The sequence below is a fragment of the Oncorhynchus tshawytscha genome, linkage group LG04 (assembly GCF_018296145.1).
Source record: "Oncorhynchus tshawytscha isolate Ot180627B linkage group LG04, Otsh_v2.0, whole genome shotgun sequence".
NCBI classification, from domain to species: domain Eukaryota; kingdom Metazoa; phylum Chordata; class Actinopteri; order Salmoniformes; family Salmonidae; genus Oncorhynchus; species Oncorhynchus tshawytscha.
This window is the reverse complement of record NC_056432.1, coordinates 73175884-73203792: the sequence shown is the minus strand read 5'-3', so window position 1 is coordinate 73203792 and position 27909 is coordinate 73175884. Positions and strand designations below refer to the sequence as shown.

General features: G+C 41.3%; 1 protein-coding gene across 1 annotated transcript in view; it reads left to right on the top strand.

Annotated features, from left to right (window-relative positions):
- LOC112249610 (TOX high mobility group box family member 3) overlaps nucleotides 1-20091 on the top strand; it is a 68261-nt gene extending 48170 nt beyond the window's left edge. Inside the window, exons 3-7 of the mRNA XM_042321204.1 lie at nucleotides 5073-5315; nucleotides 14156-14416; nucleotides 14876-15106; nucleotides 15763-15843; nucleotides 17612-20091. Of these exons, the coding sequence (XP_042177138.1) occupies nucleotides 5073-5315; nucleotides 14156-14416; nucleotides 14876-15106; nucleotides 15763-15843; nucleotides 17612-18475 (1680 nt within the window). The 3' untranslated portion in view covers nucleotides 18476-20091. The remainder of the gene's footprint in view (nucleotides 1-5072; nucleotides 5316-14155; nucleotides 14417-14875; nucleotides 15107-15762; nucleotides 15844-17611) is intronic.
- The last annotated feature ends 7818 nt before the right edge of the window (nucleotides 20092-27909 follow it).

Below are 27909 nucleotides of genomic sequence, written 5' to 3'. Positions count from 1 at the left end.
GAGGGTCCAGAATGTCGAGCCCGGCTGATTTATAGGGGTCCAGATTTTGCAGCTCTTTCAGAACATCAGCTGTCTGGATTTCGGTGAAGGAGAAGTGGGGGGGGTTTGGGCGAGGTGCTGTGGGGATCGTAGGGCTGTTGACCGGGGTAGGAGTAGCCAGGTGGAAAGCATGGCCAGCCATAGAAAAATGCTTATTGAAATTCTCAATTATAGTGGATTTATCTGTGGTAACAGTGTTTCCTAGCCTCAGTGCAGTGGGCAGCTGGGAGGAGGTGCTCTTATTCTCCATGGACTTTACAGTGTCCCAGAACTTTTTTGAGCTACAGGATGCAAATTTTGAACTACAGGATGCAAATTTCTGTTTGAAAAAGCTAGCCTTAGCTTTCTTAACTGCCTGTGTAAATTTGTTCCCAACTTCCCTTAAAAGTTGCATATCACGGGGGCTGTTTGATGCTAATGCAGAACGTCACAGGATGGTTTTGTGCTGGTCCAGGGCAGTCAGGTCTTGAGAGTCAGGTCTTGAGGGCTATATCTGTTCCTGGTTCTACATTTTTTGAATGGGGCATGCTTATTTAAGATGGTGAGGAACACACTTTTAAAGAATAACCAGGCATCCTCTACTGACGGGATGAGGTCAATATCCTTCCAGGATACCCGGGCCAGGTCGATTAGAAAGACCTGCTCGCTGAAGTGTTTTAGGGAGCGTTTGACAGTGATGAGGGGTGGTCGTTTGACCGCAGACCCTTTACGGATGCAGGCAATGAGGCAGTGATTGCTGAGATCTTGGTTGAAAACAGCAGAGGTGTATTTGGAGGGCAAGTTGGTTAGGATGATATCTATGAGGGTGCCCGTGTTTACGGATTTGGGGTTGTACCTGGTGGATTCATTGATCATTTGTGTGAGATTGAGGGCATCAAGCTTAGATTGTAGGATGGCCGGATTGTTAAGCATGTCACAGTTTAGGTCACCTAGCAGCACAAGCTCTGAAGATAGATGGGGGGCCATCAATTCACATATTGTGTCCAGGGCACAGCTCGGGCAGAGGGTGGTCTATAGCAAGCGGCAACAGTGTGAGATTTGTTTCTGGAAAGATGAATTTTTAAAAGTAGAAGCTCGAATTGTTTGGGTACAGACCGACCTGGATAGTAAGACAGAACTCGGCAGGCTATCTCTGCAGTAGATTGTAACACCACCCCCTTTGGCAGTTCTATCTTGTCGGAGAATGTTATAGTTAGGGATGGAAATGTAATGGTTTTTGGTGGTTTTCCTAAGCCATGATTCAGACGCGGCTAAGACATCTGGGTTAGCAGAGTGCTAAAGCAGTGAATAAAGCAAACTTAGGGAGTAGGCTTCTAATGTTAACATGCATGAAACTAAGGCTTTTACAGTTACAGAAGTCAGCAAATGAGAGCACCTGGGGAGTAGGTGTGGGGCTAGGCACTGCAGGTCCTGGATTAACCTCTACATCACCAGAGGAACAAAGGAGAAGTAGCATAATGGTACGGCTAAAGGCTATAAGAATAGAGGCCTGCGCTGCACTGACAGCTGACACACTCCCTCCGTACCCCAGATGAGCCTTAGCTTACTTCATGTCTCAATTTTCAGCTCCCAACTCGTGCAGATGTTAATTTGGATCATCATTAAGGACGGGAGATGAGGAACACAACCACAGTCTTTGATAGCGATCTCACTTCCTCTCTCTCTCCCTCCCTTCCTCCTTCCCTCGCTCCCTCCGTTACACTATTTAGCAGAAACTAGGAAAAAAGCATTCCTCTATTCCTGCCAGGGGCAGGTCTGTTTATCTTAAAGGTCACAGTCACATTTGCTCTGTTTTACTATAAAAATGGAACTCACCTTTGCTCACCTTCATCTAAGGAAAGGCTGTCTCAAACCTCATCCTGCTTGCCACTATAATTCAGGCCACAATGCATCAGCCTACGGTCCAACATCCCTATCCAGCTCTGTTCACTGTCCTGGTTTAGCTTCTTCCACACAGATCTTGGCAAGTTGTATCCGTATGAAAAGGTCAGAGAGTAATACAAATGAATGTAATGGTGATGTCCTTTTTTCCTCCCCTAAAGTATCCTTCTGAGGCCTGTGAAACCAGCCAAACAAACAGAGAGGCCCTTTTTACTGCACATCATTCTTCTCTAATGACTGGTTCAGATTGGTAATGAAGCCTGTGATGATGATGTTCTCTCCTGATCACTGCCATATGGCCCTGGCTGTAGCTCTACACCGTTGAGTCATGACAGTTCCCTTTTTACACTATTTATGTTTTAAACACTTTGTGTTTTCATTGTTAGGCATGGAGACAAAACAGGTTCCAGTGTTTTTTCAGTGACGTTAAGATGAAATAAGATGGCAGTAGTAGAGTAGAGCACAGTAAATGGTTTGTTTAAAGCTTTCTGTAATTTATCCTGCTCTCCTCTACACTCTTAGTAAAAATATAAATCTCGAACCTTAAATGGTTCTTTGGCTGTTCCTATAGGAGAACTCTTTGAAGAACCCCTTTTGAAAAAAAGGGTTCCAAAATGGTTCCTTGGCTGTCTCCATAGGAGAACCCATTTTGAATCCAGGTAAAACTCTTTTGGGTTCTATGTAGGACCTTTTCCACAGAGGGTTCTACATGGAACTCAAAAGGGTTCTATGTGGAACCAAAAAGGGTTATCCTATGGGGACAGCCAAAGATCCCTTTTGGAACACTTTTTTCTAAGACAGTATAAAAGTGTCCGTTTGCTTCCCAACTGAAACAGTTCATGCATATATTATGATGACATTTTGTGAAATTTGTATTTATTTTGGCCTTCGGCAAGAGTTTTTTCGTCTGTTCATGCACACAATATTTTTTCTCAAGGCAAGCTGAATCTGTGCCCCTTCGTCTGTAATTGGTCAACAGTAGGGATTGTTCAAGGACATGTTTGTTGTCATTCAAGGATAGACGACTCGTTTTCATGTACATTTTTTCACTTGAGAAATACTGAACCCAACATCCTAGTTAGACGTAAAATTGTGCAACGAAGATCTCCTTGGCAAAAACATCAAAATGAATGACCATTTTTTGTTGTTGTTGTTATCTTAGATTAGTCTTTCATTTTGAGGAATTATATACTGGCTACAGCGTCTCAACTAGTAATAATGGTATTTTTTCACATTTTTCAAGTGAAGGTCTTTTCAAGCGAAGGTCGAAGGTATGCGAGCACACTAGTTTGGTGCGCCTAGCTGAGTCCTGCTAGGCGCCCTCCAAACCGAAGCATGAGGAAGCCTTAAGCCAGAGTCCAGAGCTGTGACAAACATGCAGTGGCTCCTTCAGAAAGGATAACTGATTGAACTGCTGTGAAACAAGCATCAGAAAGTTTAAAAGTGGTCTGAAACTAGGGGAACAGGAAAATACAACTCTATTAGCTGTCTCTGCCTCTGGAATTCATCAGAGACAGCTGCCCTGAGTAGGCATTGAATTAGTTTCAAGTGTCTGTGTGCTAAAGCAAGCAACAGAAATATTACTACTCTCTAATCAAGGACTAGGCTGGCATATTCCCTCTGCTGCCACTGCCTTGGGTTTTTTCATTGCCTGTTCTAGAAAAAGAGAGAGAGAAAGAGAGAGAGAAAGAGAGAGAGGGAGGCTGATGGACTTCTGTTCCAGCCTCCCCTCTAAGCTTGCCCTGGTAAAAAGTGTATTAACACTGATATCAACACACTAACCTAAAGCTAACAGAAATATGTTTTTCAACTCGATTTAAGACCTTTGATATTGAGGAAAGAGTATCTTGACTGCCATGCTAGTAGTGGCTGTATCCAATTGTGGCGCGTCCTATATGCATGTGGTCATTGTGGGTCGCTATGTAAATATGTTGGCCTTTTACAGAGTGGCTTAAGGAATGTACCAATGAAGACAAGAGTAGGTGAACAGAGCAGTCGGTACCATCTCCAAGAATCCAAATAAGCTAATTAAGTGTGACCAAAAGCTTGAATTCCGCAGGCAGAGGGATTAGACTGTTTGATGAGCAGATTTAAGGGTTCAACCAAGGGGAACAATGAGAAACCCTTCTGGCCAAGCGTAATATTTCTCAGAATATTTTCTTTAAACCCATGTTTCTGTGACGTGTATTTTCTTTGCACTTCAGACCCAAGATCTTCCATCCCTGAGATTAAAGGGCTTTTATCATGTATCCTCTCCTCTCTCATGATTTCTTCACTTTTTTGTAGTTGCTTCTTTTTCTCTCTTCCCTCCTTACTTTGCTCAGAGTGAACTTTAATGGGTTTTAAGAAATGTTACATCTCTGTATGGTTACAGACAAGTGTTAGTACCACTCCACCGAACTTCTCCTCCTTTAAACAATACATCCCTGAAAGGAAGGCTTCATGCAGGTATGAGAGATAAGAATGATTCCAACTTGGATTGAAACGTTGTCTGTTCTGTGTGTCTGATCAAATCCCCATGGGAGCATAGGAAAGTTGCAGATATTCCTTTTTTCCTTTGATTATAATTCATGGACATTTTTGTAGGGGTTGACACATTTTTCAAAAGGAAAAATCTACTCTGAAATTTTGAAGTGGAAATTACAAACTTCAGAATAATTTTTACACCTCAAAAACACTACACATTTAACATTTCCTGCATTGCAGGAAAGTTCTCTGTAACATGATCATTGGGATCATTCCAGAGTTGTGGACATCTGTTCTTTCTTTGACACGTTCTTCTGGCCTGCACCTGATGAATTGGATGTGCATATTTTTCTATTATTTCCATGAATTATAATCCACATAATAATTCACATTTCCTGTTGCTGCAGGATTATTTTCCTGCTGTAACAAACTGGCTCAAATAAGATCCTACATCTGCAGATAGTTTTAGCTAAATGTCACTATAAAGTATCTAGGCTTGTAGCGACAGTACACATACACGGATCATAAATTAATACATTGAAGTGACAGTGTGCTTTTCCTTCCTTTTTCTCGCTCAGCCAACTTTCACTGCTAGTTTCCTATACAGTACACATGATCTGTATTTATTCGTAAACATGAATCCAATGATATGACCATGTTCTTCCCTCTCCCTATCTGCTCTCTAGACATTCCACACCCCCAGCCTAGGAGATGAGGAGTTTGAGATCCCTCCCATCACCCCTCCTCCAGAGACAGAGTCTGGCCTGGGCCTATCGGATGTGGACTCCCCCTTCCCAGGGCACCCGCTCCAGCACAGGGGACCCTTCACCCCCCAGTTCCCCCCTCAGAGCCTGGAGCTGCCCTCCATCACCATCTCACGCAACCTCATGGACCAGGAGGGGCTCTCCAGCATCAACGGCCTGCCATTGGTGAGTACTAGACTGGACCAACACTTAGGGTTGAGGGGTTTAATAGATACTACAGTCACATGCATAGGCTCTTCAATAATTATAGGGCTAGGGCGGGTATAAGGTGTCAATCTGATGGATTTGTTCATGCACAGAGAAAATAGAGTACCAGGCACCAACACTTGGGTACAGGATCAAGGTGCTGTCATATAACCATATAAATAAAAAATGTCAGGAGAGCCCATGTGACCATTACTGTATGATCTGAGTACCTGGAGAATACCCTTACCCTTTATTAGGCCATAGAGTAACCTTCACTGCACTCAGTGCACACCTCTAGTTGTTACTGCATCTGGCACAGCATCTGGCCCGTTTATAAAGCTGGAGGATGGAATAGTGTCACAATGCGAGCTAGACAATGGTCGCAGTATGTAAATACTGAATTCTGTTTGGGTTTATAAAGGAAAAACAAAGCCTACCAAAAGAACCCTCTTTGTAATAGGAAAATATATGAATGGATCATGGGCATGACGGCACAATGTATTTTTTCCCCCACAGGGAGTGGTGAAAGTGAGTCCCCAAAAAGTGCCACTGTTTCATGGGTCCGTATGTTGGTTCCAGAAACCCTGTTCTGTAGATGGTGATGAATCATTCTGTTCTGTCCTGTCCCCTCCACTGTCACATGATGTGTTTCCATGCCTTTATCTACATGTTGTTATGTTCAGAGCCTGAATGCACTCAGTCAACTAACAGACAGAGCTTTGTTTCAGAGTTCAGAATCCCAGGTTTTGTATTTGGTTAAATAACACGATGCTACTAGAATTAACCTTTCGGTGTGAGTACTTAGAAAGGGAGTCAATGAATGGATATCCAGCTTAGCCTTCCTGTCCATTGGTGTGGATGAGAGAATGTGGAATGGTTCCGGAACCCAGTAATCACTTTCTTTATGTTGATAGAGTTCTATGTTATAGATTTTTTTTTAACTGATAGAAAAAGCATTCTTAAATGCCATTGAGGATGAAATGCATTGAGGAGGAAATGTGGAGATGTCACTTGCTGAGAGATGATGATATTGATGCTGTGTTTTTTGGGGCTGAACTGCAAAAAAATCATCACATTGAACAAATGTGATAGTTCATGATAGTTTTAGCCATATTATGCATGTAAAAATGTATTTCAGACCACCCACTTTTAAACCAGACACATATGGTGAATCGCATATGATATTGCAGAATATGTATTTACATTCCGATATGGGCAGGCACTAGAATATTTCATTGCCTTTTTTCCTCCCTTCCATGCTGCTGGCATGTAAAATAATTGCAGCTTTTAAAATATCTGTGCTGCATAAGCGAGCCCCGGAAGGCTTTTGCCTAAAGAATTTTCATTTCATGGTCAGTTAAGCTTTTTTACATCTGGAGAAGAAACGGAACCTTGACACAATTACAGTCCTGACTGTTCTCACGACTTGGTGGAGGATTAGATTTGATTCTCCAACATTATTCCTCTTTAACACCATTTGCATGGCTCATGTCTCTGATTGTAAGGAGAGACTATTAAAACTACAGGGAAAGAATGTGCGGTTTCTGCTCCTTTGCCTCGTGGCATTGTCACTGGGAGACTGTTGCACACTGCTCTGCTCCTTTATCACTCAGCAAACATTGTACCACAGACAGAAAGGCAGAAAGGCTTACTGACTGTGAACTCCATTATATTCTGGATGTGGGATTGATCCCCAAAAGTCCTGAACACAGAGACAATGCAGGGAAATTACATTGATCTATGCCATTGTCTTTGGTTTGAGATTTGAAAAGGGTTGCGGGAAGTAACTATTTTAATGAACTATATAGTGTTTATAAAAGTGTTATTACATTTTAGGTTTATTTTGTCAGTGGAATGACATTGGGGGACAACATTATGTACACTACACTGTTGTGTATCTTTTATTTGAAACGTTTGCAAGGACATATAAATAAACCATGCAAATAAACCATAGTAAGTACGTTTCCCAACCAGCCACAGTTTTCATATTCCCCAAATAGTTTTCTCTGTTCTCTTAGCTCTGTGGCAGTGGGTAATTCGTAACTGTGATAGCCTCTCGCTACACCACCATGACAGAAAAAACAAACCAATGGGTGTACAATGTACCTGTACCATTTTCAAATCCCCCTCCATGTAGTTGCTCTGCCAAGTGTTCCATTAATTCCATTCCCCTAATGCTCCATGTATGTCTAGCAAATTGGCCACAAATGCAATGGTTCTACAAAGAGAAGTACATTTCTGTGGGCTGCAGACAGTCAGAAACGGCTGGCAGAAAGCAAGTCATTATTTATGTAATCTGCTCTCCTAACAAGCTTCTGACTGTCATTTGTGTCTCGCTGCATGTGTCCTCCTGATTTGTGATTTGTTCTCTGTCAATAGTGCCAAATACTATTGGAAGTGGAACTGGTATCTATTTATTTAGAGTTCCCTTCATTCTTGCTTTTGTTCTCTCTCTCGTTCTCTCTCTCGTTCTCTCTCTCGTTCTCTCTCTCTTGTTCTCTCTCTCGTTCTCTCTCTCTCGTTCTCTCTCTCGTTCTCTCTCTCTCGTTCTCTCTCTCATTCTCTCTCTCTCGTTCTCTCTCGTTCTCTCACTCTCTCACTCTCTCTCTCTCTCGTTCTCTCTCGTTCTCTCTCTCTCATTCTCTCTCTCGTTCTCTCTCTCTCGTTCTCTCTCTCATTCTCTCTCTCGTTCTCTCTCTCTCGTTCTCTCTCTCGTTCTCTCTCGTTCTCTCTCTCGTTCTCTCTCTCATTCTCTCTCTCTCGTTCTCTCTCTCATTCTCTCTCTCTCGTTCTCTCTCGTTCTCTCTCTCTCTCGTCTCTCTCTCGTTCTCTCTCGTTTCTCTCTCTCTCTCTCTCTCTCTCTCTCTCTCTCTCTCTCTCTCTCTCTCTCTCTCTCTCTCTAATGCACTGCACAGACCTCTGGGTGCTATTTCAGAAAATCTCCCTGTCTTCTCAACTGTATCTTTGCACAGAATTAGACTTTTCCTGTGTTTCCTCCCTTGTAATAAAGTAAAAGCATGGGTGGATATGGCTGTCTATAAAAGGTCCCTACTATGTGTCATATCTTCATAATTGGGTTAGAAATAGCCCAAATATCCCACTTGAGTAGAAATGAATATGGAGTAAAATGTATCTTTCTAGGTTTGTTGCCCAAAATTGATGCAGAGATGAATGCATGTTTATTGTATTTACATGAATACATACTGACTATTTGCCAAAATCTAGTCAGTAGGAATCTAATCTGCATCATTTGCGCTACGTTCACCCTAATGACTTATTACACACACACATTTAGCCAGCTAGACTAGTACATTCATCCACAGTTGTTTTCCTATATAGCCAAAACCCAGCAATGCCATGCAATTGGGTGTGACCTGGGGATTTGTAGCTGACTGTATGTACAGTACGGTTAATTACACCCTGATAGTGTACAGATAGTCTATGAATGTAATCCCCTAGATTCTGACCCGTCACAAACCACTGTGTCTTGAATAAAATGGAAAATATGACCACTGTTGCAGAAACAATGTTTTTTTTTACACTCTCTTATCTTCCTTCCAAGCTGAGTAGCACTGACATCAGTTGTACATCCATTTCAGAGAGTGGATTTTTTTGTCATTATTTTATTCGTCCTGTTTCTTTTCTTTTTTTACTTTCAGCCAGACAGATGTTGTGACATATTGGGTCAGTCAGAAATGAAAGATATTCATGCAGGCATGCAATACTTGTAATGAAGTCTCAACCTGACCTTCTGTGTGATTGATTCTGTAATTTAGTTTTCTCAGGCAGCCAGCACTTGAAATGAAATGATATCATGTTGAACAACTTTTAAATACCCACAGTGCACCGGGAGAAATGGGGGTAGGAAGGGTTTTAGGACGGGGGACATTAATTGTGGGAGAAGGGGATTTGTAACCCTTTATGGTCAGATAAAATGGGGTTGTGGAAGGGAAGAATTTGTTTTTGGGCTTGGAGGTTGGATGGAGAGGGGTTAGTCAGTGGACGGACTGTGACTGTGTATAGTATAACAGTATAGCGCAGCAGTATAACGTGAGGTTTGTTAAAGCCAGAGGCAGGAGAGAGGAGTCGAAAAACAATTTATCTTCATGCTATTATAGCCTTTACCAGCATTCTAAATTCCATTTTTCTCATTTGGCTTAAGCACCAAGGTTCTGCGGCCAGGGAGCCGAAAAGGGAGGAGTAAGAAAATAAGATGTACCCGTTTAAAAGCACATGCAGTAAAGGACTATGTGCAGAGGACTGATAAACTATCTTTAATAGGACTGACCTTTCATGCTGGCGAAAGTTACTGGGGGACTCATCCTTATAATTACCATATAGATGATTTTACCCCTCTTCTGCAATGGAACATTTCCAAGAGCCTCTGTCGTTGATTGAATGGAAATTGAACTTGTTAACATTTTTTTCAGCCTGTTACGGCTCACACAGTGCCACTGGTAATACATTTCCCACCTCCCCAAATTCTGATTCCAATATCTTCAAGAACAGACCCAAGGCTCTTTTCATTGACATCGCTGCTATAGAGATTTTATCTCTGGTACTTCTGAATGAGTAATGTTGCATTTTCAGTCCAGCTGCTGTGTTTATTAGCCAGTGTGTTGTGGAAGGGTCTCGGCTATTGTTTGTTTTTTATTGCATCTTATTCATAGTTGTTGGGATGCTGTGGTGCAGGGGAGAGGATAGGATGTGTAGTCAAAGCCAACAACCTTCTATCAAACAAGCCAATATGCTTGTGACAGCTTGACAGGTACACATGACTTGCTGTGTATCATTTTGCTGCTGGCTCCTTGAGCTTGAGGTTTTTTAAAAGGCATAGATGTTGAGAGACTGATTGATTGGAGAGTAGATTGCATAGACTCTGGGTTTACTTGTGTTTGATACACATGTCCATGTATACAAACACACACACACACACACACACACACACACACACACACACACACACACACACACACACACACACACACACACACACACACACACACACACACACACACACACACACACTAGTTGGATGGAGCCTGATAGGGGAGAGAAGAGAAGGGGTTGGCTTGTCACATCTGGCCACTGTGCATTCGAGATAAGGACTTATTTACAGATTTATGATGACTATCAAGCTATCTTCTTAGATGTCTGCTGTGACTGCAGACAATATCTGCGTCCCAAAGGCACCCTATTCCCTACATAGTGCACTTTGTGCCCTGGTTAAAAGTATACACTATATAAAGAATAGGGTCCCATTTGGGATGCAGACAATATTCCAATTAAAATGCAAATGAGAGGACAGAAGGACATAAATTAACAGACTTGTTGCAGATTCACACATTACAATCACAGCCACTGTAGCTGGAAATGATGATATCCTTTCTCAGGGACTAGTATTATCCAGGGGTGTTTTGATAGTATGGTTAACATAGATGTGTTAATATTAGGCCTAAGCTAGGGTATGTTCGCCTACTCTATAATCACTCACTCCTCTTCAAACTTTGTTTGTACAGCTTTTCTGTTACATACAGCATATATGTTACACACATTTTACATACATGGTCATTTTTTAACACTGAAGTTACATAGCAAATATATAGTTTTTTCATATAGATTACATTAATAACTCACTCTTTTAGGTAAATAGTTGTGAGTTGTAAAGAGCCGTAGATGTATTTATAGCCACCAGTCCAGTTTATAATATTATACAACTATAGTCTTTTTAGCAAGCTGGGTTATGTGATATTATTGTAACACTAGTGTAAGCTATTTCACCACAAACCCATTTACAAAAAGGCCAGCTATCACTAAAGCCAGCAAACACAAGATACATTTTGAAAGGCAAACGATCTTTGAATGCTATGACCATCGCTGTTATGAAGAAAACTCAACATTTGACACAAATGGCAGGATGTGTCATTGCTCTAAGTGATATTGCATCATTGTGATATTGTGTTGAAGTGTTGAAATGTTGTTACAAAGATAGTCATGGCTAAAGAGCTCAGTGTGTTTCATCTGTGATGCTCTCAATGAGCAGAGAGTCACTGCTGGAGGTGACAATGAGACTTACACATCAAGTGGAACGGTTTCTAACTGAAGATATGTAAGTCAACATTACATCATTATCCCATTGCTCAAGTTTATTTCACCATTTATTCAAAGAGCGAATTGAATGGTTGGCATGTTTGCATCATCAGAAAAATATGTCTATAAATTGTATTCTATTCCGTCACTGGTGGAGTATTTCTATGTAAATATTGAATACAAGTCTGCCTTGTACTGTTTTATGATAAGTAGTAGACATGGCATATGAGAAAGATGGGAGACAAATGGATTGTAAATTCAATATGTTTCTGTTCTGTGAAGGTGTTTGAATATTGTTTTGAAGACAGGGTTCGTACGGTTCTCTCAATAAAGCAAGGTGTGTGGGTATATGATGTGTTGATGTTGGGAGAGATGGAGTTTGTGCTGCTGCTGAATACCAGATGGATGTTACTCAGGTAGAACACACACACACAAACACACACACACACACACACACACACACACACACCTCCCAAACAAATCACATGTTTGTTGTGTTCGGTTATTTTTCACTATTCCCTGTCAGCTCGGCTGCACCGTTGATCATTCTCCCCTCTGAGAGAATTGCAGGCCATGTAATTCCATCCTCTGTGCAATCAATGCAAACACCTACCTCTTCCTCTCTCTTTACACAAAGAGCTTTTGAAAACCATAATGTTTAATCTGGAAAATATATTAGAAAATGTGAAGATGGTATGATATACCCACAACGGTAAAAAGAGGAAGAAAAATGCCCATGACATGCCAATCGTATCTTTCAGCCAGTTGATTTATAGAGTTGATTATATAGAAATATTTTTTCACTCTTTGGCAGTTAAAGTATGATCTATGAAACCTGTCAGCAGATAGCATTTAATTTCGAAACATACTGGAGGAGGTATCGTTTTGTGCCCCCATCTGCCAGCCAGGGGAAATGTATAACCTTCAAAATGTCAGATTTCACAGAAATGTATAACATATTTATTTGTTGTATGGGCATTAAATCCAAAATGTCTTTGAGGTAGTTATTGTGCATACAAATGTCTTTGAGGTAGTCATTGTGCATACAAATGTCTTCAAGGTAGTCATTGTGCATACAAATGTCTTTGAGGTAGTCATTGTGCATACAAATGTCTTTGAGGTAGTCATTGTGCATACAAATGTCTTTGAGGTAGTCATTGTGCATACACATGTTTTCGAGGTAGTCATTGTGCATACAAATGTCTTTGAGGTAGTCATTGTGCATACAAATGTCTTTGAGGTAGTCATTGTGCATACAAATGTCTTTGAGGTAGTCATTGTGCATAAAAAATGTTTTCGAGGTAGTCATTGTGCATACAAATGTTTTCGAGGTAGTCATTGTGCATACAAATGTCTTTGAGGTAGTCATTGTGCATACAAATGTCTTTGAGGTAGTCATTGTGCATACAAATGTCTTTGAGGTAGTCATTGTGCATAAAAAATGTTTTCGAGGTAGTCATTGTGCATACAAATGTTTTCGAGGTAGTCATTGTGCATACAAATGTCTTTGAGGTAGTCATTGTGCATACAAATGTCTTTGAGGTAGTCATTGTGCATACAAATGTTTTTGAGGTAGTCATTGTGCATACAAATGTTTTCGAGGTAGTCATTGTGCATACAAATGTCTTTGAGGTAGTCATTGTGCATACAAATGTCTTTGAGGTAGTCATTGTGCATACAAATGTCTTTGAGGTAGTCATTGTGCATACAAATGTCTTTGAGGTAGTCATTGTGCATAAAAAATGTTTTCGAGGTAGTCATTGTGCATACAAATGTTTTCGAGGTAGTCATTGTGCATACAAATGTTTTCGAGGTAGTCATTGTGCATACAAATGTCTTTGTGCATACAAATGTCTTTGAGGTAGTCATTGTGCATACAAATGTCTTTGAGGTAGTCATTGTGCATAAAAAATGTTTTCGAGGTAGTCATTGTGCATACAAATGTTTTCGAGGTAGTCATTGTGCATACAAATGTCTTTGAGGTAGTCATTGTGCATACAAATGTCTTTGAGGTAGTCATTGTGCATACAAATGTCTTTGAGGTAGTCATTGTGCATACAAATGTTTTCGAGGTAGTCATTGTGCATACAAATGTTTTCGAGGTAGCCATTGTGCATACAAATGTTTTCGAGGTAGCCATTGTGCATACAAATGTTTTCGAGGTAGCCATTGTGCATACAAATGTTTTCGAGGTAGTCATTGTGCATACAAATGTTTTCGAGGTAGCCATTGTGCATACAAATGTTTTTGTCCTGGCATTTGAGGTTATGTAGCCTAACCTTCTCAAGGGTACTAACTCAGTCCATTATACACCAGGGTCTGAGCAGTCAAAGCTGTGTCACAGATTTCCATACAATAGAGTGTTGTGAACCGTATCAATTGAGCAGTGAAGCCATCTATTAATGGCAGATCAAACTGGCGACTCAGGTTTCAAGATATTTCATCAAAGTTGATAATGGGAGAAGTTAAAGACCCAGGGCCATGTGTTATGTTATGTGATGCATTGTGGACATGTGGCATTCTGGAAGAATGTGATGACCAGATTATTTTACTGCTATGCTCTGGTCCAATATCTGTTAGTGCTGTATAGCCAAGTCCTACTTGGTTGTGATGCCAAACAAATGGCTATATAGCACAAACAGATCTGGTACCAGGCTACAGATACATTACAGTCTCTTAAAAGATGCTGTCATATTTACTGACGTTTCCCTCTTTCTCCTCTGATTCAGAACATGCAGGGCCACCTCCGCCAGTACCCCCCTAACCCCGCCATGGTCATGAGATCCATCATCAGCATGAACAACCCCAATGGTATGATGTCCCGTAACCAGCTGACCACCATCAACCAGTCCCAGCTCAGCGCCCAGCTGGGCCTGAACATGACAGGACCCAAAATCCCCCATACTTCGCCCTCACCACCAACCAGCAAGTCGGCCACGCCCTCACCCTCCAGCTCTATCAACGAGGACGACCAAGACCAGGACAATAGGGTGAGTGAGGAAAACTCCATGAAAGGGCCTTAAATAAAAACACATTTTAAAGAAGGCTGCACTAAGACTGTGCTCACTTTAGTGTGAAATAGACCTGATTGAATAGCACAGTGACTGCTTGATATTCATATACATTTGTTGAGGGTGGTTGTGTTAGTAAAGTGTCACATGCACATTTGGGCTCCTGAGTGGCGCAGCATCTCAGTGCAAGCGGCGTCACTGCAGTCCCTGGCTTAAATCCAGGCTGCATCACATCCGGCCGTGATTGGGAGTCCCAAAGGGCGGCGCACAATTGGCCCAGCGTCGTCCAGGTTTGGCAGAGGTAGGCCGTCATTGTAAATAAGAATTTGTTCTTAACTGACTTGCCTAGTCTAAGAAAATAAAATTCCTTTGGCACTACAACATGTCACCATTGAATTGCATTAATCTGTCTAAACCAGACCACTCTTCTTGTAACAGGTAATGGCGGGAGAGAAGCGCCCAGCACCAGATGCTGGGAAGAAGCCCAAGACCCCCAAGAAGAAGAAGAAGAAGGACCCCAACGAGCCCCAGAAGCCAGTTTCAGCCTACGCCCTGTTCTTCAGAGACACACAGGCTGCCATTAAGGGTCAAAACCCCAACGCCACCTTCGGAGAGGTTTCCAAGATAGTGGCCTCCATGTGGGATGGCTTGGGAGAGGAACAGAAGCAGGTAATCCATCATTATCTGTCAGAACAGTCCTACACTATGACGTTTACACCACTGGGTCTGCATTCACAAAGGCTGTGTTTACACAGGCAGCCCAATTCAGATTTTTTTCTCACTAATTGGTCTTTTGACCAATCTGAAAACGATCTGATGTGATTGGTCAAAAGACCAATTAGTGGAATAAAAAACGAATCTGAATTGGGATACCTGTGTAAACGCAGCCATAGCATCTCAGACTAGGAGTGTTGATATAGAATCAGTTTAACCTTTTAGATCATACTGAATACGATTATATATGAACAGGACAGGGAGACTTACCAGATCCTGAATGAGCACTTCTACTCTGAGATGCTTTGTGAATACGGGCCCTTGACTTTTATATCTGATTGAGAAGCAAATGCATGATGATCAGTAATTAGCAGTAATTGCTCTAAGGGGATGCATGAAGTCAGATTGTATCATTTCTCCCGCCCCCTCTTTTCCCAATCAATATGTGGAGAGCCACAGAAGTAAATCGATGAATATAGACATCAAAAGTAGAAGGCTGTTTAGTCAGTTATATTGTGCTGCCTATGCCTGCAGTTATATGTTGTATCTCTTTACAGAGTGATCCTTTGTTTGTCACCTGTCGTTCACACCTGTCCGTCTTGTCATAACAGGGCTATAAAAGCAAAACAGAGGCTGCTAAAAAGGAATATTTAAAAGCCCTCGCTGCCTACCGTGCCAGCCTGGTTTCAAAGGTGAGACACGGCTTTCACTTTTCAGCCAACAGAAGTGTGAACTGCTGGAAAGAAGCCCAATACCCCTACTTTTATTTCTGACTTTCTGACTGTTATATTTTTGATTTGACTTGATTATTATTGATATTTGTACTGCATTGTTGAGGTGCACTTGCAAGGTAGCATTTCACTGTACCATTTATACATGCAGTATCCTGTGCATGTGACAAATAAACATTGATTTGATTTGAGTTTCATTGTGATAAGTAGTAAACTTACAGTTGAAGTCGGAAGTTTACATACACTTAGGTTGGAGTCATTAAAACTCATTTTTCCACCACTCCTCAAATTTCTTGTTAACAAACTATAGTTTTGGCAAGTCGGTTAGGACATCTACTTTGTGCATGACACAAGTCATTTTTCCAACAATTGTTTACAGACAGATTATTTCACTTATAATTCACTGTATTACAATTCCAGTGGGTCAGAACTCAGCAATTAACAAATGCCTGAAGGTACCACATTCATCTGTACAAACAATAGTACGCAAGTATGAACACCATGGGACCACACAGCCATCATACCGCTCAGGAAGGAGACGCGTTCTGTCTCCTAGAGATAAACGTACTTTGGTGCGAAAAGTGCAAATCAATCCCAGAACAACATCAAAGGACCTTGTGAAGATGCTGGAGGAAACAGGTACAAAAGTATCTATGTCCACAGTAAACCGAGTCCTATATCGACATAACCAGAAAGGCCGCTCAGAAAAGAAGAAGCCACTGCTCAAAAAACCGCCATTAAAAAGACAGACTACGGTTTGCAACTGCACATGGGGACAAAGATCGTATTTTTTGGAGAAATGTCCTCTGGCCTGATGAAACAAAAAATAGAACTGTTTGACCACAATGACCATCGTTATGTTTGGAGGAAAAAGGGTGAGTCTTGCAAGGCGAAGAACACCATCCCAACCGTGAAGCACGGGGTGGCAGCATCATGTTGTGGGGGTGCTTTGCTGCAGGAGGGACTGGTTCACTTCACAAAATAGATGGCATCATGAGGAATGAAAATTATCTCCAGACATCAGTCAGGAGGTTAAAGCTTGGTCGCAAATGAGTCTTCCAAATGGACAATGACCCCAAGCATACTTCCAAAGTAGTGGCAAAAAAGCCCTGACCTCATCTCTATAGAAAATGTGTGGGCATAACTGAAAAAGCATGTACGAGCAAGGAGGACTACAAACCTGACTCAGTTAAACCAGCTCTGTCAGGAGGAAGGGGTCAAAATTCACCTAACTTATTGTGGGAAGCTTGTGGAAGGCTACCCAAAACGGTTGACCCAAGTTAAACAACTTAAAGGCAATGCTACCAAATACTAATTGAGTGTATGTAAATTTCTTACCCACTGGGAATGTGAGGAAAGAAATAAAAGCTGAAATAAATAATTATCTCTACTATTATTCTGACATCGGACATTCTTAAAATAAAGTGGTGATCCTAATTGACCTAAGACAGGGAATTTTTACTAGGATTGAATTGTGAAAAACTGAGTTTAAATGTATTTGGCTAAGGTGTATGTAAACTTCTGACTTCAACTGTAGGTATTCAAATATTCCTGCACAAACTGCATCAACATCCTGAATCTTTTCAAGATTACAATCTTAGAAAAGTAAGAGGCTTTATAGCTTTACGTTGTTACCTCAGGCTATTGTCAAAATAAACATATTTGTTTAGTGAGTAAGTCTAGTGTCCATTCCTAGTCTGTATCTAACATGCTGTTGTTTCGCTTCCAGGCTGCCCAGGAATCAGCAGAGGCTCAGACCATCCGTTCAGTCCAGCAGACCCTGGCCTCCACCAGCCTGTCCCCAGGTCTGATGCTGTCTTCGCCACTCTCCCAGCACCCGTCCATGTCCTCTATGTCCTCCATGGCCCAGGCTCTCCAGAACGGCATGCCACGGGCCATCGCCCCCAAGCCGCTGCAGATGAGGATGGGGGGCAACCAGATCGTGACCTCAGTGACGGTGCAGCACCAGAACATGACCAACGGTGTGCCATCCCAGCTGCTGAACCAGATGGGTGGAGGTGGTGGAGGGGCCATGGTGGCCGGGGCCCAGCCCACGGCCGTGTCCCAGATGAGCCCTCCCATGCAGGGTGGTGTGGGGGGGCACATGCAGCAGCTGCAGCAGCAGCAGACACAGCAGCAGCAGATGCAGCAACACCTGCAGCACCACCAGATGCAGCAGCAGCAGATGCACCACCAGCAGATCCAGCAGCAGATGCAGCATCAGCATTTCCAGCACCACCTCCAGCAGCAGTTGCAGCAACACAATATGCAGCAACAGCAGCAGCAACAGCAACAACAACAACAACAACAACAGCAGCAGCAGCAGCAGCAGAGGCATGACATGCAACAACAGCAACTGCAACTCCACCAGATGCAGATGCAGCAGCTCCACCAGCAGCAGATGCAGCAGCATCTCCAACAACAGCAGCAACAGCACCAGTCCCAGTGTTCCCCACCACAGCACTCACCCAGCACGCCTCAATCAGTGGGGGGCTCCGCCTCCATGGGCAGTCCCCAACCCACCCCCCAGCAGCCACACCCCTCCCAGATCCAGGCCCACGCCCAGGTTCTGTCCCAGGTCTCCATCTACTGAGCCAAATGAACGGAAGATATCAATCTTATCTCAAAGAAGAGGAATAGAAATAAAAGCATAATTTCCACATTGCTTTTCTAAGTTACACTTAAGAAGTGTGTAAGAATTAGAATGTTTTACAAAGAACTTGTCCATTGTTATAGACGGATATGAATACCTACGTAGACGTGTAAAGGGGCAGATACCTTAGCTGGATTTTGTCTATAAAATAGGCTGCGCTATGAGGAAAAGTCGGTAGGCAAATGCCCATTGATTGTTTATTGTTTGTTTTCTTGTCCTTCTCCGCTCAATAGTCAATTCAAAACTGACTTTGGGCACATTTGTGAAAAGACTGGTGTACCTGACTCACACAGGGGAAGGAATGCCCTGTTTTTATTTAACGATAGAGCTTTATTTATGAGGTCAAAGTTGTCCGTTCAGCTCAACTACTGGACACATTGAATGGATTTCAACAGGCATTTTGTTTTGCAGCTCTAACCTCTCCCAGAGAAGAACACCTGAACTGAATGACTTACAGGTACCATACTGGAGACCAGTAATCCACACATTAAACTTGTTTCCACACTGGCCATTATATTATGAGACTTTCTACATTTTTCCCATGTTTCTCTTGCCCTACATTCCTGCAGATGTAACTGTTTAACAAATTGCCGAAGGGAAATTCTCCATTAACCATCATGCATTTCAGGCCAATGTGATATCTGAGCGCATTCATCCTATGGCATGAAGGCAAGAGACAATATCTTAAGGAAAAAGGGAAGTGAAAAATGTCTTTGGGATGGGGGATTGTGGGGGTTGCTGAATGGAGGAATGGAGGAATGGACAGGCTGAGAGACATAAACTGCCATAAGATCATTTATGTCATCCTATGTCATCAAACTGTAAATGTAACCTGCTGTAAGTGTTTTGTAGAGTTGGGGACCTCCTCTTTCCACTAAAATACCCATTTGCTCAAAAAGTGTGTGTAAAACTGCCACTCCAAAAAAATCCTCCTTTTATGTATTTGTTTTTACCTCAGATGTTTAACAATTAAATTATGTTTTTATTTGGTGTGATAAAGGGGATATTTTATGGTAAATGAAAAATTCCACGATCAAGGTTGATGGTTTCATGATTGATTGATGTATTTTTACACTACGTACTCCTTGATACTACAAAACGTATCAAAAGTAAACAGAAGAAGTAGCAGAGCCACTTTGTTGCACTGTCAGAGCCAATTGAAAAGGCAATGAGGGTATTTTCTTGCCAGATGAAGTGATATATCCATGATGAAAAGACAAAAGTTGTACATTTTTCATATCACCTGTTGTAAAGTTTTAATATGTGAGGCTGTAATTAAAACATTGGTAAAATGACCTGTGGATTGCTATATCACGTAGTGCATTTCTGCTCTTTTATACTTTTTTATGAGTTATAATAGCAGCAATTAATTTGTTTGTATTTTGCTTACAGATAAAGATCCAACTGATTTTTGAAAACTGTGCATAGAATAAATACATTTTAGTATGAATATTCTACTTGTTTTTCAGCTGTTAATAGGACATTTAATTTAACATTTGAGCTTAAATGAAAACACAACCAGAGACATTCCATCAATTATACGATACTAGCCATAATTTTGTATGACGTCTCCTTATTGTTATATATTGAAAAATGCGTGATTTCAACATGGAGTACCAACCATTGTAACTGTGTCAAACAAACAGTGTTGAGACTGGAAAGAGTCAGCATGTAACTGGTGCTTGTCTCAATAACAGTCCTCTTTCTCACTGACAAATGTTTTGGATTCTGACTCTTTCTTCACCAGGAACTAACCGTTTCGTACCACCACATAGTAACTACTTCATTTCTAAGATAGCCTATCATCAGGGGGCTCTGAGCTTACATCAACATGGTGAATGAGTGGGGGAGGGAAGACTGGCAAACAATAATTATCATATATCCACAATGAGCAGCAAAGCCATTAGACTATGTAGGGGGGAGGGACATTTATTTTTAACCAAACCTGTAAAAAAAATTGTGAAATAAAACTCATGCATATTTTATACCGCCGATTTATATCATTTTAAAATTGTGGCTTTGTATTCAATTAGTTCGTTTGAAAAGGCATTTGTAATTTGGATTTTGAGGGCTGGCTGCTGTTGCTTAGTGTGTAGTGATTGGCTCTTCATCGCTGTGTGGAGCAACGGAGTCCATTTCTCCGTCCGGCATGATTAATTGCAGCATCTGTCCTGTCAGAAGGCAGTAGTGAAGAGGTCCGCAGGAAAACTGCAAATAAGCTCTGGCAACAGCCTAAAAGCGCTTATGATGAAATGAAAATGAAAAACAGCAAGTGCCGTCCATGACCTGAATCTCAATAGGAGAGGGTGGGTGGAGGGAGGTGGGGGGAAGGAATGAGAGAAAATGTTGAGTGGGGTGTCCATGGCGACCAAACACATGCTTAAAAACACAGTAATGAGGCGGAGGGAAATGGCTAATATTATTCTGAACAGATTCGCTGCGGAGCTTTCATTAATAATGCATGGAGCTCCTTGTTATTCCATAACCCCACAGCACGGTCACTGTGTGGACAAATATCTCACAGCCAGGGATGGGAGTTTTGGGACTGTTCAATAAAAAGGTTACAGATTTATTTTCAAAACATTGTTAGTAGCCTACATCCTCAACATACATTTTAAATGATTACTGTTGAGTAAGTCTTCTTTGGGAGACTGACTGGATTAGATTGAAGACCTAGCTGAATATATTTCACTTGCTTTCAGTGGACTTCCATTGAGGTTTTCTGCAGGCATTTACACTACATCACAACCAGTGTATTGATCTACACTTGCAGAAATAGGCTAGTGCAAAATGTATAATAAATGATTCCTCCTCACAATTTGCCAGTTTTGATAACAAACCTAACATAATAAGTCATATGATAGGCTATATCAGGGATGGGCAACATTTGAAGGCCCTCTGATATATTTCCACAAAAAAAACTCAGTCGGGGTCTCAACTTACTGTTTACAAGTTAGAATTGTGGAATACACAAGGTGCAATTTAGAAATGTGGCTGTGCATCAGCAGTGTTTCTCTTGTTATGTCAGTCACTGATACTCCTTCAATTAGCCGCTAAAATGTTTTGCTCGCAACTGCTGCCCCTCATGATGCGTTTAGATTTGTTTGGCCCCTACCACCATCAAAGTTGCCCAACCCTGGGCTATATGCTTCATGCATAACCTGAGCCAGTTGCCTTTATCCGTATTCGGGTCTTATGCCTCATATGCTTGGCGTTGTGTTAGAGGAAGCCTGAGGAGCCAGACGTGGAACCTGTATGATCCCTATATTTTAATGATTTATTTGGGTCCTGTGTTTTCCTGTTCAATGCACAGATACAATGTAGCCATAACAATAGCCCTGCTGCTACTAACTCCTAGGCCCCAAACACCCAGACCCACGTAGGCTTGGACCATACCCCACACCCAAGCTACAGCCAATATCTGTGTCTGGACTTAGACTCCAACTCCGGTATGCAGAGTTACTGACCTGACACTTTGCCCATCAAAACTATGTCTAATATAAAAAGCATGCAGCCTTTGGGTGTCTGAAATTGCACCCTATTCCTTTCATACAGATGCAGGATCTTAATTTGATCACCCCTTTTTTTCCTTTTTTTGAACCTTTATTTAACTAGGCAAGTCAGTTAAGAACATATTCTTATTTTCAATGACAGCCTAGGAACAGTGGGTTAACTGCCTGTTCAGGGGCAGAACAACAGATTTGTACCTTGTCAGCTCAGGGATTTGAACTTGCAACCTTTCAGTTACTAGTCTAATGCTCTAACCACTAGGCTACCCTGTCATAGAACTTTCCTGCAATAGAGGAAATTGAAAACTTGTAGTGTATTTGAGGTTTAAAAAGGCTTCTGATCGTTTGTAAATTCACCTTGATTTCAGATTTGATTTTCCTTTACAAAAAATGTATTAACCTCCGATAAAATGTCAGTTAATTATAATCCACATAATAATTCACAATGCTGCAGGATTATTTTCCTGCTGTAGCAAACTCTCAAATGAAGATCCTACATCTGTAGTGCACTACTTTTGACCAGAGCCCTATGCGAACCCTGGTCAAAAATAGTACACTGTATAGTCCTAGTCTGTGTTAAATAGAACGTTGCGGCCCCGCCCGCATGTGGAGAAAACAACCCATGGTTACCTAATTGGCTTACAGCACAAACGTGACCTTTTTCAAACGCAATTTTCTTTTTGTCTGCTTGTTTTAGTCAATTACAAAACTACATTTAAGAAAAATACATGTCTCAAGATTACTTTTCAACATTGCCTGCTCCCAAGCGTTCTCACTACTTAGAAAAATTTAGTATTGCAGGGCCTCCCTCATGCCCCATTTTTTGATGGTGCTAACCGTAGCCACGCAACAACACAAACAAACAGACTATAAAGCTACAAGTAGTGAGTGGAGTTACAAGCGGACTATACTAAACCAGATAAATGTCTTACCTGTGTTTAAATGTTTTCCCTGCTTGGACACCGGGTCCCCACAATTTCCCATTCTTCCACATTGAAAACCTGAAGACACAGCTCTCTTCTCGCAGGGTCTATTTCTCTACGTGGGATTTTTTCACCTGGTTACATTGACCAGCACAGCAGCTTATTGGAAAGTGTTGTTATTTCTGTATAACAAAAAATCTACGCCGAAGTTGGCTCTTTTACAATGGGGGTCAATGGGAAAAAATGTTTGTTTTCCCCAATTTGTGGGCGAGGTTCGAGGGGAATATCGACTCGGGGTAAGGCTGCCATTTCAGATTCTGCCTTTAGCTCCTAACACCTGGTCCTGGAGAGATGACAGTTGACCCTTCAAGTCCAATGGCAAAGGTTTGTTTATGGGAACAGTTAAGCTCACATGTTTAAAGTTCACTGGTTATCTTTGTTTAGAGAACTATTGACCCCATGGTTCAATGATGAACTTTGTTTAGGGGGGCTCGCTGGCTCTTCAGGTTTTGGGAAGATGAATTCTTGACTCCCCTGACCAATGGTAATCTTTGTTTAGGGAACTTTTGACCCAGCAGACCATGGATGGACATAGTTGAGATGATAAGCAACCTCTCCGGATGATAAGACTAATTTAGTGTCTGTGGGAAGCTTCTGATAACACCATACTACCCATGTAAAACTTTCACTGATATGTATCCATGATGTTAGTGTGTGGCATTTGCATTTTATTATCGCTATAATGAATTTAGACCTACTAAAAAGAGTATAATGCCTTGGGTTAGGGTCCTTTGCTTTGTTTTTTTGTAAAGCAAAAGAAACCACAGCATTCGTTTGCCGTATTGGTAGAATAACTAGCACATTGAAACCTAGCACACAAACACACAGGACACACACTTGCACACACACATTCTCTATCATTGTTGACAGTGATTCAGTCTTTAGGTTTATCCCCTCTTTTGTTGAATTCAGTGAATGTAAGGCTGAACTGACCACTCTACTGACCTTAGTTGGTCTGAGATTCATGCTAAGTCACACTATATCACAGGCCTGCTATTGGCGTTAGTTTACCATACAAATATAAAATACTATATTTAGAGGGGTACCCAGCTCCAGACGTTTTATAGGTTTGTAATCAGACAATAATGTAGGCTTACAAACATCCTTACTAAACCAGCATAGAGGCTACCTCCTGAAATAGAACCAAATACAAACTGGAAATCCACTCTGACAGTATACATTGAGTATACAAAACATTAGGAATACAGTTGAAGTCGGACGTTTACATACACTTAGGTAGGAGTTCTTAAAACTTGTTTTTCAACCACTCCACACATTTCCTGTTAAATAAACAAACTATAGTTTTGGCAAGTTGGTTAGGACATCTTCTTTGTGCATGACACAAGTCATTTTTCCAACAATTGTTTACTGACAGATTATTTCACTGTATCACAATTCCAGTGGGTCAGAAGTTTACATACACTAAGTTGACTATGCCTTTAAATAGCCTGAAAAATTCCAGAAAATTATGTCATGACTTTAGAAGCTTCTGATAGGCTAATTGACATCAATTGAGTCAATTGGAGGTGTACCTGTGGATGTATTTCAAGGCCTACCTTCAAACTCAGTGCCTCTTTGCTTGACATCAGGGGAAAATCAAAAGAAATCAGCCAAAATCAGCCAAGACCTCCACAAGTCTGGTTTGTCCTTGGGAGCAATTTCCAAACGCCTGAAGGTACCACGTTCATCTGTACAAACAATTGTACGCAAGTATAAACACTATTGGACCACGCAGCCGTCATACCACTCAGGAAGGAGAGTCCTATATTGACATAACTTGAAAGGCCGCTCAGCAAAGAAGAAGCCTCTGCTCGAAAACCGCCATAAAAAAGACAAACTACGGTTTGCAACTGCACATGGGGACAAAGATCGTACTTTTTGGAGAAATGTTCTCTGGTCTGATGAAACAAAAATAGGGGGTGGCAGCATCATGTTGTGGGGGTGCTTTGCTGCTGTATAGACTGGTGCACTTCGCAAAATCGATGGCATCATGAGGTATGAAAATTATGTGGCTATATTGAAGCAGCATCTCAAGACATCAGTCAGGAAGTTAAAGCTTGGTCGCAAATGGGTCTTTCAAATGGACAATGACCCCAAGCATACTTCCGAAGTTGTGGCAAAATGGCTTAAGGACAACAAAGTCAAGGTATTGGAGTGACCATCACAAAGCCCTGACCTCAATCCTATAGAACATTTGTGGGCAGAACTGAAAAAAAAGCACAAAAAAAAGCATGTGCGAGCAAGGAGGCCTACAAACCTGACTCAGTTGCACCAGCTCTGTCAGGAGGAATGGGCCAAAATTCACCTAACTTATTGTGGGAAGCTTGTGGAAGGCTACCCGAAACGTTTGACCCAAGTTAAACAACTTAAAGGCAATGCTACCAAATGCTAATTGAGTGTATGTAAACTTCTGACCCAATGGGAATGTGATGAAAGAAATAAAAGCTGAAATAAATCATTCTCTCTACTATTATTCTGACATTTGACGTTTTTAAAATAAAGTGGTGATCCTAATTGACCTAATACAGGGAGTTTTTACAAGGATTAAATGTCAGGAATTGTGAAAAACTGAGTTTAATATATTTGGTATGTAAACTTCCGACTTCAACTGTACCTGCTCTTTCCATGACTTAGACTGACCAGGTGAATCCAGTTGAAAGCTATGATCCTTTATTGATGTGACTTGTTAAATCCACTTCAAATCAGTGTAGATGATGAGGAGGATACAAGTTAATGAAGGATTTTTAAGTCTTGAGACAATCGAGACATGGATTGTGTATGTGTGCCATTCAGAGGGTGAATGAACAAGACAAAATATTTAAGTGCCTTTGAACACGGTATGGTAGTAGGTGCCAGGCACACCAGTTTGAGTGTGTCAAAACAAGAACAAGAACACATTCCTCAAGTACAAGGCAAGGGAACATTCCACAATCGTTACTGTCAACTTCTGCAAAGATCATCGAACAAACATCAAAAGTCAAATATCTGTCGGAAAGAAATGCCATCAAGCCTGCCTATAGTCCAACCATGCTGTGAACTGGATATACATTGAGACCACCCACTGGGCACAGACGTCAGTCTAGTTTTGATCGAAATTTGGTTGAGTTGTCAACTAACGTGAATTCAACCTGAAATCAACCAAAAATATCACAATTGTCATTGGATTTAGGTGAAAAGTTGGATGGGAAAAAAAACGAAATTCCCTTACATTATTGAGTTTTTGCAAATCCAATCAATTTTCCACGTTGAGTCAACGTCATCACATTTATTTTTTGTTGTTGAAATTACTTGGAAACAATGCTGATTCAACCAGTTTTTTTTCTCCTGGGCTTGACTGGCTACCCATCCACATTGCCCCGGCCAAACGCCACACCCTCTGGATTTGTTTCCCACCCGATGACTTCTCAAACTGATCTAATTGGTCCCAGAAACCGATGGGTTGGACCAGAGCCGGTCTCCACAAATCATGAATCACATAATTTTTATGTCAGCACAAACCATTTCTATGATGGTAGGTTGAGACTGATGTATGGAGCAAACGATAAATTCAGGATGAGTTGTCAGGCAAGCCTTCTGAAGTTCTAATGTAGTTCTAATGTATTTTGCAGTATACATTTTTTATGGGTATGAGTGACTAGTCATTTATGTCAGTGATTTGAGAACTCTGGCTACAGTATACTGTGACAGAACATCATATCCCAGAGGTGTTCTGCAGAGTTGCCCATAGTCTGACATTGCCTTTTATTGAAACTTACTTAGCCTGTTTATAAGCTATTACAGAGCTCACATGTTTCTATGGCAACAAAACCAGACCAAACTGATAGTTTACATGTGTGTGCTGTGTCATATCCAATTAAGTCAGGCTGACTATACACCACCATTATGTGTTCCTCTGCTCAGGAGGAAAATCAATAAGTATGGACAGTGCCCAACAAGGTCCCCCTTGTATCTTTTTCTTATCCACTTTGGACTAACAGGGAAACAGGGAGACTAAGATAGATCAAGCCACTAGGATGTCTCTGATGCTACAAGAGGCAGGTGCTCTGTAGACACCATTCAAAACTTGGCCTATTCAGTCCAAACTCCTCTAACGTCCATTCATGCACAGAAAAACACCATCTGCTGCTGTTTTGCCTGGAGCAATCACAGCTGACCAAAAAAAAACATGATACCAGCTGTTGCTAAACAAAAGCCAAACAAAGGGGGCAGGAAAAGGTTAGACACAAGTTCGACCGCGCTGAAGATTACTCAGTGGAAAGAGGTAGAGAGTGAGAGAGGGGATAGATGGAACATTTTTGTTGGCTCCCTCAAATCATCAGAGTAAGAAGGGTCTATTCAGGAACAGTGAGTGTAAAGGGTTAAACATGAGATATTTAATCCCTCAGTCTAGAAGAGCCTCAAAGCATCAATGGGTCAGGTGATAATAAAGACAGATACTGTGGATGAGGATGGTTTCACAGTTCACACAGTCACCGTCAGGGGGGAAATATCATGGTATATTATCACTGTCCTGGTGCCTGCTGTAGCACGGAGGGGCTAGTAGGAGAGCATGTAAAACACAGGTGTTAAATGAGACTGAATTTAACAAGCAGAGGGCCAGAGGGGGAATCACATGATAGAGAATTATTCTAGTGAATATACTAGAAATGTGTAATAGTTGACAAACCTGAGAACTAATTATAAGACCATATCAACAGACTAATTCACATCCAAAATCAACAAATAGAAGGAAAATCGAATGATCCACTGAAGGAAAACTGGTATTTTCAGTGAATATAGACATGTATAATAGTTAACATACCTTGTCACCAGACCATATCAACATATCTTTACACTTAAAATAAACAAACAGATTAGGTAAACAAATATAAATACAATCAGA